The following is a 10,552-nucleotide window of genomic DNA, read 5'->3' as shown; positions in this document are numbered from 1 at the left end:
AGTGGGCCACCAGGTCCGGTGCCGGGCCGCACCCTCTCGCGTCCGGCTGCCCGCCTCTTTATCGCCCCGGCAATCACCTCCACGATGACCACGTACCTCCTCACCAAGCCCGGCCTCCTTAGCCCGTCGTACGATCGCGCCGATGGACGCCGATATCAACCAATAATCACCTCGTCCCCCCGGCTCGACCCGCCTCACCTCACACCTCACAAGCTGGGCCGAGCAGCGGGCCGGGGCGGGGCGGGGCGGGTCCGCGCAAACGCGAGTGTCCTGGGCGTGCGCACGCCGACGGAACCTGTTTGCCACACGATTAGAAGAGCGGCCGCCGCTCTCGGTTTTTCTTTCTCTAGCGGCGGACTGGCGAGACGAGCAGGCATCGCCAGCGGCCACCTCACCTGACGGCACGACATGGTAGTACCATGATGGTGCCCCCCCGGACCGTGGTGGTGACGACGACGCCAAGACGGCCGGCCGGGTAACTTCCAGGAACGGCCCTCCCGCTCGCCCCCGCCCACGGGTCCCGCTATGCCCCGTCACACGTTCAACGGCGTGCGCCTCATCCGCCGAAAACTGGTCATTATCAGACCGAGTCGTGGTATGCGAGCGCGGGGCCGCTGGTGGCAGTGTGAGCGTCATCCCTCGGGAAGGTCTCCGCGGTGGGCCTCCAGAGTTGCTTCAGAGGCGGCTACCTCGTGTGTACCCGCAACTACTACTTGTGTTGTTGCACCACAAGCCGCCGAGCCGCGCGCTATCACTCGTCACGAGGGTCGCCCATCGCGCAAAACGCCTGTTGCAGTGCAGTTTATCTGTGAAGTCGTGCGAGGAGGCGGGGGCCGGCGGGGGCAGAGGGCATGCATGCGCGGGGAGCATCAAAGGGACCGGCGAAGCAGAGTGAGTCACCCTCTCACCCCGCAGGGTAGACCTGGGCGAGGGAGGACAGACCGCGGGGGTTCAGCGCACGCTGGTCCTACGCCGTGAGGGAGCCCCGGGGAGCCCCCTCGTGTCTCCGGTCGGCAGCCTGTAGGCGCAGGCAGTGCGAAGTGTAGCCGCGCCCCATCAGCTGGCTGCCCAAGGCCGCCGCGCGCCGCGCTTGTGGCTGCGCCGCCGCTGCGCGCTCTGCGGGCCGAGCCTAGCCATTGTGTAACGAACGGCCCCCCGACGACCCCCCGAACACGACCGGACACGACCGGACGACCGGACACGACCGGACAGCCGCCCGGCCCGGGCGACGCCCATCCCTGCACGCCGGCCTGCCCTGCATCGCCACGCGCGGGCTGCTTCTCATCCCCCGCACGCGTCCGCCGCTCGCTCGCGGACACGACAAAGGAGAGGCATTTCTTTTCTTCTCGCGTCAAACAGGTGTCTGCCGTGGCGCTGCCGTGGCACTGCTCCACACGCGGGCTTTCCCTCTCGCATGGCAGGCGGCGGCGGCGGCGGCGGCCCGGTGACCGTGAGCCGCGAGCTGCCGTCGTCAGCGTGGCGCCGGGCGCCAGAGCCAGAGGAAATAACCGAGTTAGATTCGCTCGGAAATGATTGCAGCGCTCCCCGCTCTCGCCGAGGCACTCGCCGAGCGCTAAAGCTATGAACTCGTGTCGGTGCACTCGCTGCGCCTCGCTGCACCGACTGCGCCTCGCGCGGACCCGCGGCCGCGGTGACCTCCTCACATCAGCTGACGGCCTCCACAGCGCGCGGGCGGACTCACTCGAGGTACTCACTAGGTACTCGTCGGGCTCGCAGTCCAGGTTATACACCGCGGCTGCGACCGAGTCTCCCGGCCGCGGGCAGGGTAACGACAGGGGCCGGCTCACTCTGCCCACAAAGTACTTTACTTTGTGACTTTGCCCACGCGCCGCGCGCCGCCCTCCTCTCGGGAGCAAAAAACACTGAGGAGCACAGCGGGGGGGGGTCCAAGGCAAGAGGATCATCCGTGTGATAAACAACGCTGCATCCCGCTTTGTGCAGAACAATGCGGGGCCTGGGAACTCGTTCCGCGCAGTGCAGCGCGTCGAGCAGAGCGGCAGGGACATCACGCGGCCGCCTCCGCGCTCTCGGCGTGGCCATCACCAGCCCGGGCCCCGGCCCCGCAGCTGCCTAAAGGTCTACCCGCTGGCCGACCCCGCGCCGTCCCGGAGGATCGGCGGGGCCGCTGCTCGCGCACGCGACGCAGCTGAGGCGAAGGCGGTCGCGGTATTTGGACTGGGGACGGGGAAGGGGAGGGGGAGGTCCAAACCATCCTGAACGGCCGTTTTGCACCACTTTCACGTCCATGCCGGCAAGTGCAGCGGGCTGGGCTGGAGGTGGGGACTGCTGGAGTGGCTGCTGGAGCGGCTGTTGGAGCTGCTGCTGGAGCGGCTGCTGGAGTGGCTGCTGGAGCGGCTGCTGGAGCTGCTGCTGCTGCTGGAGCTGCTATGCTGCTGGAGCTGCTATGCTGCTGGAGCTGCTGCTGCTGGAGCGGCTGCTGGAGCGGCTGCTGGAGCTGCTGCTGGAGCGGCTGCTGGAGCGGCTGTTGGAGCTGCTGCTGCAGCGGCTGCTGGAGTGGCTGCTGCTGGAGCGGCTGTTGGAGCTGCTGCTGGAGCGGCTGCTGGAGCGGCTGCTGGAGCGGCTGCTGGAGCGGCTGCTGGAGTGGCTGCTGGAGCGGAGAGAGGCGAGCGGCAGTCCGCACCATTTCATTGAACCGGATGGGGTGGCGTTGACCGGCGCCAGCCCGTCAGCGCCAGCACGCCGCCGCAACAATTTTACAGCGCAAGAAGTCTAGAAACTACCCGGCCTCCTTTTTCGGTTCCGTTCCGCGCAAAAGCCGGCATCGAGCAAAAGACTTTCCGCAACTTTACAGCTCGTACCCTCTTTTTTAGCAGCGAAACACTGCACTGCATAAGCACGAGACGACTGAAATTTGAGAAGTTTGTGTTAAGAAACAATCGGTGTCCCAATCTATCGCAAAATACAACTTTCACGACACGACGCAAACGGCAAACGCTCTTGTCCCTACCCGCCCGCCTCTTTCCACCAAGAAACGAGAAGAGGGGGGGGGGGGCATGTCCCCTCACTTAATGCCCGTCACTGCGATGAGCTCGTTAAGCTTCATTACCCACGCCCGCCCCTCTCCCCCCTCCGGTCCGGCAGGTCGAGTTACTAATTGTATCTGCGGAGGAGTAAGAAAAACGTATTCTCCGCCGCTTGCACTCCGTCGTGCTGCACACTATGCACTATACGTACTGTGCGGAATGACAGTATACAGTGCAAGATGACAGGCTCAGAACACGTAGTATACTACACTCCCCCCACCCCTATTACCGACTTGAACGTCCGTCTGTCTTTCTCCGGACGGGCTCGAGCTGCTGCCACAGGAAGGGGGCACTTGGCGAAACGCTCCTCTCAGATTGGCGGACGCGCTGCCCCGCTCTCCGCGGCCCGCTCGGCGCGTGTGCGTCGCGTGCCGGAGCTCTCCCCGCAGGGCAAGCCCGCAGGGTGTGCTAGTGCTTCACTCCCGCCCCGCGGTGGCCGGTGGCTGCAGGCAGAACTGGGTGACACGGAAGCGGGCCCCGCTGCCGCTGGTAACCTGACGCCCCGGAGCTCTCCCGAGCTCTCCCGAGCATACCTGTCCCGCCGCACAATGGGGCACGGAGCGCAGGCCTCTCCCGTCGCTCCCAAATCAAACACGGGACGCGCCTGCTCCCCCGCACCGGCGCACACCAGCGCAGCACCAGCGCAGCACGGGCGCCGCGCCAGCGCTCCAACAACTGCTCGCTTGCGGCCGGCCGGCTTAGCCCACTTTGTTCTTTACCACTTCCTCCCGGCAAGTGTGAGCAGCTGCGGCGGGAGAGCGGGCGCGCTTCCGGGTCCCCATCAGGTCAACACTAATAATATCCGAAATTCGCAGCTGGTGCTGGTATGGCCCTGGCACTGCCTGTAGAGGGTGCCGGTGCCACGGCGCCGAGGGGTGTCCGCCGGCCGGCGGCTGTGCTGCGCGCTGGGCGTGGGCGCGAGGAGAGTCCGGCCGGCGCGAGGCGCGGGTGCCCGAGCACCCGAGCAGCCCCGGGGGAAGGCCGAGCGCCGCCCGCGACGAGTTCTAACTGAGCCGTGCAAAATGCAGCGCACCTCGCAAAAAAGTGGGCCGACCTCATTCGCCGTGTCACTCGCGCTCCTCTCACACGCTGACACGCCGAGTATCGGGCGGGTCAGCGCACTCGCCAGCCCCGCCCCGCCCGCCCCGCCTCCCACAGACAAACATACTGCTCGCCTTGCATTGCATACACAGGTGAGGGCAGGGTGGGGAGGAACGGGCTCGCTCGCCGAAAAGGCCAAAATTAAAAAAAAGGATCCGTGAGTTTTACGAGACGTATAAAACACACTCACCACGGCGTACTCATTCGAGTGAATGAAAAAAGGACGGGGGAATGAGTACATACGTACTTAGACAGAATAACGAAAGTGAAAATATAAGTTATTGTCTCTCTCTATCGAGCGAGTATATATATGTACAGTGCCCTGCAAGCAGCCCTGCTGTGATTCGTGTTTTATTGCACTGTAGGAGCGTCAACGCTGTTCTGGGTCGGTCAGATGGCGGCGGGCGCACGGGCGGCCCTCACCTTCAACTCGGTGGGCGCACCTTTAGCTGTCCCACCTCACAGTCAGGCCCGTCAGGCCCGCCGCGGCGACCTATGCCGCAACTCGCCTATCCCACTTCAGTCTCCCATTCCCATGCGATGATGGGACAACGACGGCCCCGTCCACCCCGCCCCGCCACGGTGCCACGGCGCCATCCGTCGCCCGCAGGGCGGCGAGGATCGTTGGCAAAGTTCACGGTGGCCTGGAGGGTCCCGGTGCGCCATGGTGCGCCACGTCTGTGCACCACGGCGGCGTGGGCCGAGGACGCGCCGTCGCAGCTGAGGGTACAGAGGGCCCCGGCCCCCGGCCCCGACCTCCCCCAGGGCACAAGGCACAGGCGTCGGGTGCAGGGATAGGGGCGGCCTGGGGGTGGCGGAAGGAGGGGTGGGGAGGGGGGAGGGGACCAGGTGCAGCCAGCGGCCCCCGGGCCAGCAGCAGATGCTGGAGCATGGAGCGGAAGAGCGTGCGTCTACATCCCCGCCCCGGGTGGGGCTCCCCGTCCTGCGCGAGGGACCAGTACAGCCCCACTTCTAGACTCGAGAGACGCCTGCTGGGCGCTGGGCTGCGCAAGGCGCAAGGTTGATGTGGTTGAGGTCAGGCCGGCAGGGGACTGTAGGATCCGGGCCGTTGATTGGGTTCGCGGTGGACTGCAGGGGGTGAAGCGGGGTGCTGGGGACCCACTGCTTTCCACATCTGGCGCGGCGGACCGAACACCCGTGTGGGAACGGGCGGCTGGATCTGCATTGCAGTCGTCACGCCCGTCACGCCGGGCCCAGCAGTCGCCTGACGTGCTCCCGACGTTCCGCTGACGCGCCCTTGGCACCGCTATGCGCCACGGCGACGCCCACGGGGCCCACGGGCGCACGGCGCCGGCCGGCCAGCACGGCCGACACACGCCTCCAGAGAGTGCATGTGTGCTGCGATCTCCGCAAGCTCCTGCCCAAATTGGATGCCGATGCCAAAGTTTTCTCCGCGTGACGTCCCGAGGAGACGTGGCCCCGGGAGCACACGTGTTGAGCGGCGACACGCACGCACTCACGCACGCACGCGCGCACACACACACACACACATACACACGACAGACTCGTGACGTGACGCTCTGCTCCGCTCCCGCTCCACCTCGCGTGGCTCGCCGGGGGAACTGCGGCAGCGGCTCCTCTTTCTGAATGTTATACTACTTCTTGATGAAATGTGAAAGTTCATTGTTGGCCGTTTTCAGTTTTCCATGTGATTCAACGACGGCGGAGCCGGCTAGAGGAGGATTCTCACCGGGCGGGGCGGGGCACTCGACAGCCCGGCGGCCCTGCGGTGTTGTGGGCCCCGGCGCGGCCCCCACAACATCATGTCAACGTCAGGGACCCCCCGCCCCTTTCGGCCAGGTCCTGGACCTCATTATCGCCTTGTGTTTGGCCAGTTGGTTCGTGCGCCGTTGGGTGCACTTGTGTGAAACTGAACGGCGCGCCCGCGGCACCAGAAAGGCACAGCCCGCGACCACCGCGACGCGGACGGAATGGCGGCCAGGGACCGGCTACTGCTGTACATGTGAAGATAAAATCAAATCGGAAAATGTTTCCGTAACACGAGGATCGCGATGCTCCCTTGTGCTGGGCGGGGCGGCGGGGCGGACCAGGGGCGGCGGGGCGGACAGGCACAGGCGGCTCCATTCATGGGAGAGCGCGCCACGCCAGACCACGCCAGGAGTAGTCAATCATACGAGAGTTTGTAACACATGTTGGATGGTCCCGCCCGCAAAGAGAGCCCGCTCTGTTCTGCACACCATTTCAGCAGCACCGCAGAAAAAAAAAGCTTCTTTACAGAATTCCTTTTTGTTTTGTGCAACTCTACACTCCGTGCCCGGCCCCCGCCCCGCCCCGTTGGATCCCCAGAACTGCTGTGCGTGGTCCTGACCTGACCCGTCCATGGACCCGTCCGGCCCGAGCAACAACAGGTCCCGCCCACGCAGGGCACGGCCCGAGAGCGAACCAAGGACTCTGCAGGACGTCTCTCCTTGGTCCGCCCTGTCACCTGCGCCACCTGCGCCCCGTATGCTCCTCCCCTGCCCCCGTCCCGCTGCGGCCGCGCGCGCAGACGTGGCCTGGTCGCAGTTTGGGGGATCAAGCCGGCCCCGGCACAGCCCCAGCACGGCCTGGTTGGCCGTGAAGCCATGGCTAAACACCACAGACGCGCACCGCCAGGCCCGAGCCCAGGCAGGCCCCGGGCCCGCCGACACATGAACTTCATAAACCGCATTCAGAACAATCACGCGCGATATCAGCGTGGCGCGGCCCGACATGTCGTACGAAACGTGTGACTCACGGACTTACGCGGGCCGGGGGGGCCAGGTTCCGTTCGGATGAGACAGCTGACTTCCCCCACCTGGCAGGTGGCTGGGACGGCGGCGGTGCTTGGGTGCTTACTTGTTGAAACACAGTACGTAGTACGTACCGACACCAGGGCGGGCGGGCGCGTATGTATCGCGCTGGGAGATTACAGCAGCAGCGAGCGAGCTGACAAGAAGTTCAGCTGGCAACGCTGTGTCGCGCCGAGCCACGCCAAGCCACGCCCCAGGGCGCAGCGGGCGCAACGCGGTGTGGCTCCAGCAGGCGGCCGCGACTGATAACGCAGCCGTCTCACGCATCGCCTGCATCCTCCCGCGGGGCGCGGCGGGCCGGGCCGGGCCGGGCGCGGCGTGGGCGACAACTCGAGTGGGTCAGGCGCCCCCGCGCCCGCGGCAGGGCCTGAGCACCACCAGGCACGGCGGAGACGGGCCACCCGCTCGACGCGACAAGGGAAGCTGACACGCGCACAGCCGGCCGATTCCACAAAAATCAGCTGATAGTCGACTCTGGCGGGCCGGGCGCACAAGTACGTAGTCAGTACCAGCACGCCCATTCATTCAGGACCGCTCTTTGGGAGCTTACATGAGCCTGGCGGGGGCTGGAGACCCGCGCCTGCCGCCCCACCCCACCACACCCCGCCGCGCCCGGATGTGCCGCGCCCTGCCTGCATCTTGAATCATGCGTGTGCGCCCCGCTGGTGTGCGCCACTGCAGGCCCTGAGGTTGTCCTCACTCACGCCTTCTCTGTCTTTCTCCCTCTCAGTCACTCTCACACACGCACATGCACACACGTGTGTAGCAGTGATTCACGCCGTGCTGCCCCAGCCCCTTTCGGACCGGAATGTCCGCCTCGGCCGAATTGTATTAGGCGCACCGCCCACGCCCACTCGAGCCGCAGGACCCTGGCAGGACCCGCCGCGTCCTCGCCAGCGAATCCTCACAACGCGCGACTCGGCGGCGGGCAGCTTAGTCACTGGCCCTTGCTATACTGATATGGACACCCACCTGAGGGTCTGTACGAGCTCCAGGTTGAGGGGGAGTGCCCACGCAGCGCACGCAGCCTTCGGAGTTGAGATCGGCCCCAGCACTGAACAATCCAGATGAACTTAGCGACGTCCCCTAGTCGACATAGCCAGTGAGCTACTGGGGAATGCGTCACCGGCGGTTGCTCTCCCCAATCACATGACAGTCGGCCCGGACGCAACAGGCAAATCTTCCAGTCCGAGCGGTGGGCAGGTCGGGGAATGACAGGCTGCACCGGCTGCACCCGCCCGTCACGTCACAACACTGAGGGCGCGTCACGACGTCACGACTGTCACGACACGGGACTGCGTCCGTACACCAAGAATATCAGCAGCGGACTGGCGCGCGCGCCGCGAGCGAGACGCGACGCGACGCGCGACCGACGAGGCGAGGGTGGGGTGGGGTGGGGGAAGACAGTCTTATATACAGCCACAGATCTGCCAATAATGCGTTGTTCTCATTCGTTCGCAGTATCTAGCAGTATCGGAGCGTCTGCAGTGTCAGCAGGGTGCCTGGAGAAGAAAACTGTGCGATTTGTCGGCTTTGACTTCTGTCTGGGATTTCCCTCGCGCGATTGGGGCGGTGCAAATGGTCCAGATGGAAAGATCTAACAGTAAAGAGTTTCAACGTCGAGTTCTGAGTGTGGCCCCAGTCATGGAGAAACATTTAGATTCATTAAAGACTGATTTCAGAACAGAAATTGATTCCAACAGGCGTCTTGAAAGTATAAACACATTTGACGAACTAATTGCTGTGCTTGTTAAGAGAAATTTTATTGATGATAGTGACATGAAGACTTGGACAAAACTTAACCCAAAGTTTCAGAAATATGAACAGATTTTATTTCATGAAGACAATGGTAGATCTAAAATGAAAATAATTTTGACTTCTGCAGTAGATTTGTATTTTTTAAAATACTATTTTCATGTACTGTTTAGGTTTTTCTGTTCGTCCACAAAATCACCTCAGAGCTCGCCAACATATCTGCCTGACAGATGATGGTAAGTTTTTGGTACGTTTTAAAGGGCCCTTCTACAATCATCCACAAGCCGTAATAAGCTCTAAGTGGTAAGCAAAGCTGTAAGAGCAGTTTTAGCAAGATTTGCCAATGCCAAGCTTAGATTACGACTTAAAGCTAGTCTTTAAATATTGAAAATCGTCAGGGACCAAAAGTCAGTTAAGAAACAGTCTGTTCTACCCAAACCAAAAATCCCAAATTTTTTTACAACACTTTGAGACGTGGCTTACAGCTGATAGAAGACAGGCCTTTAGACCTGTATGTAGTAAGAAACACCACATTTTCACAGTTGTCAAAGTAGTTTTCAGACATTTTTTGAGAAATATTTATGTATGTATGTTTTTTCCTCTCTATTTGCAGTTATTGTTTATTTGTCATCACGCATCACCCATTCCTGGAGAAATTTTGGCAGAAATTTGGGACTTACACAGAAACATATTGATGAAATTGAGAAGAAATATGATACAGACTACCCTCAATGTGTTAGAGAGGTACTGATGTCCAAGTGTCTGAGATGAGTATCGTTTGTATGATCCAAATTGCAGTTAAAATTACTTAATTTTACTTTGTAGGTTTTGCAAATTTATGAGGAGAACCAAGCTTGGATGTCAAAATCAAATGGTAATCCACTTGAGGATATCATGAAAACATTTGAATTGATAAATCGTGGCTACTTAATACCGGAATTTACAAGATTAACCGGCTTCAACCAACTCAACCCAAGATAATCACAACAACCAGATTTTAAAGTATAAGGAGGCAAGGAAACAAAGCGTTCAATTATCAACAATTTTATAGTATGTAACTTTAATCAACGGTAAATGTTTATGTACTTCAACCAGTTTTTTCCTTTACACTGATCATAGAAATATAACATATATACAGGTGATTTTGCATCAGCAATTTTTGGCAATTAAAATTATTACAGCCAAATATCTGCATACTTGGTATTATCTCAAAAGAAAATAATACAGGGTTAACATGAATTTAATTGTTGTGGCATTATTACTTCTGTAAGTAGACCACAATCATGTTATGTTACATGCCACACGCCTCTACCTCACCTAAATTTGTTTCACAATAAAAGAATTTCTAACAACACCGGAAAGCAACAAACACATTAGTCACTCATAAGGCACTTGGAAGATTAACTTATAACAGCTCCATCAAAGCCATTTGGCTAGAGGCCAATTTAAAAACCACATACAAAGTATACACACAGACACCAAGAAACAAGGACCGGTCACGTAATACATCTTAAAACTGAGAACCAATATGTCATCACAGAATATAAGCAGAAATTATTTATAATAATTTGTAGAAAAGTACAGTAACTACCTGATTTGGTATTATCTAACATTGATTTCTGAAAAATATATGAAAATATGCAGAAATCCTGATGTGTTACAGAAAAAATGCAAATTTAAATGGAGAGAGACAAGTTATGAGGCATCATACAATAACCTGTAGGAGAATGCCAGTCTTGAATGGATATAGTAATGTATGCTAACGTAACTTTAAGATACATTCACTAAAAGTAAACCTCAAATAATTGAAAAAGGATA

The 10,552-nt window shown here is 59.5% G+C and overlaps 3 protein-coding genes across 3 annotated transcripts in view; 1 reads left to right on the top strand and 2 right to left on the bottom strand.

Annotated features, from left to right (window-relative positions):
* Positions 1 to 8,327, bottom strand: part of LOC113213853 (ras-like GTP-binding protein RhoL) — a 29,450-nt gene extending 21,123 nt beyond the window's left edge. The window contains exon 1 of the mRNA XM_026433059.2: positions 7,952 to 8,327. The gene's annotated coding sequence lies outside the window, so the exon portion shown is untranslated. The remainder of the gene's footprint in view (positions 1 to 7,951) is intronic.
* A 99-nt stretch (positions 8,328 to 8,426) lies between these two features.
* LOC113213861 (uncharacterized) lies at positions 8,427 to 9,825 on the top strand. The gene is made up of 4 exons (XM_026433068.2): positions 8,427 to 8,828; positions 8,908 to 8,970; positions 9,348 to 9,478; positions 9,560 to 9,825. Exons 1-4 carry the CDS (start codon positions 8,558 to 8,560, stop codon positions 9,713 to 9,715), a joined length of 621 nt encoding a protein of 206 aa, XP_026288853.1. The 5' UTR covers positions 8,427 to 8,557; the 3' UTR covers positions 9,716 to 9,825.
* LOC113213860 (eukaryotic translation initiation factor 4E) overlaps positions 9,778 to 10,552 on the bottom strand; it is a 12,981-nt gene continuing 12,206 nt past the window's right edge. Inside the window, exon 6 of the mRNA XM_052263501.1 lies at positions 9,778 to 10,530. The gene's annotated coding sequence lies outside the window, so the exon portion shown is untranslated. The remainder of the gene's footprint in view (positions 10,531 to 10,552) is intronic.

This window comes from Frankliniella occidentalis, unplaced genomic scaffold (genome assembly GCF_000697945.3).
Source record: "Frankliniella occidentalis isolate FOCC.00 unplaced genomic scaffold, Focc_3.1 Scaffold12, whole genome shotgun sequence".
NCBI classification, from domain to species: domain Eukaryota; kingdom Metazoa; phylum Arthropoda; class Insecta; order Thysanoptera; family Thripidae; genus Frankliniella; species Frankliniella occidentalis.
The sequence above is the reverse complement of the archived record's forward strand: the minus strand, read 5'-3'. Positions and strand labels throughout refer to the sequence as shown.

Bases quoted from the DNA above. Each gene is read 5' to 3' on its own strand.
- LOC113213861 (XM_026433068.2), top strand. From the start codon at position 8,558: ATGGTCCAGATGGAAAGATCTAACAGTAAAGAGTTTCAACGTCGAGTT. The intron at 8,971-9,347 runs GTAAGTTTTTGG...CTCTATTTGCAG, and splicing joins TATCTGCCTGACAGATGATG to TTATTGTTTATTTGTCATCA. The intron at 9,479-9,559 runs GTACTGATGTCC...TTTACTTTGTAG, and splicing joins ACCCTCAATGTGTTAGAGAG to GTTTTGCAAATTTATGAGGA.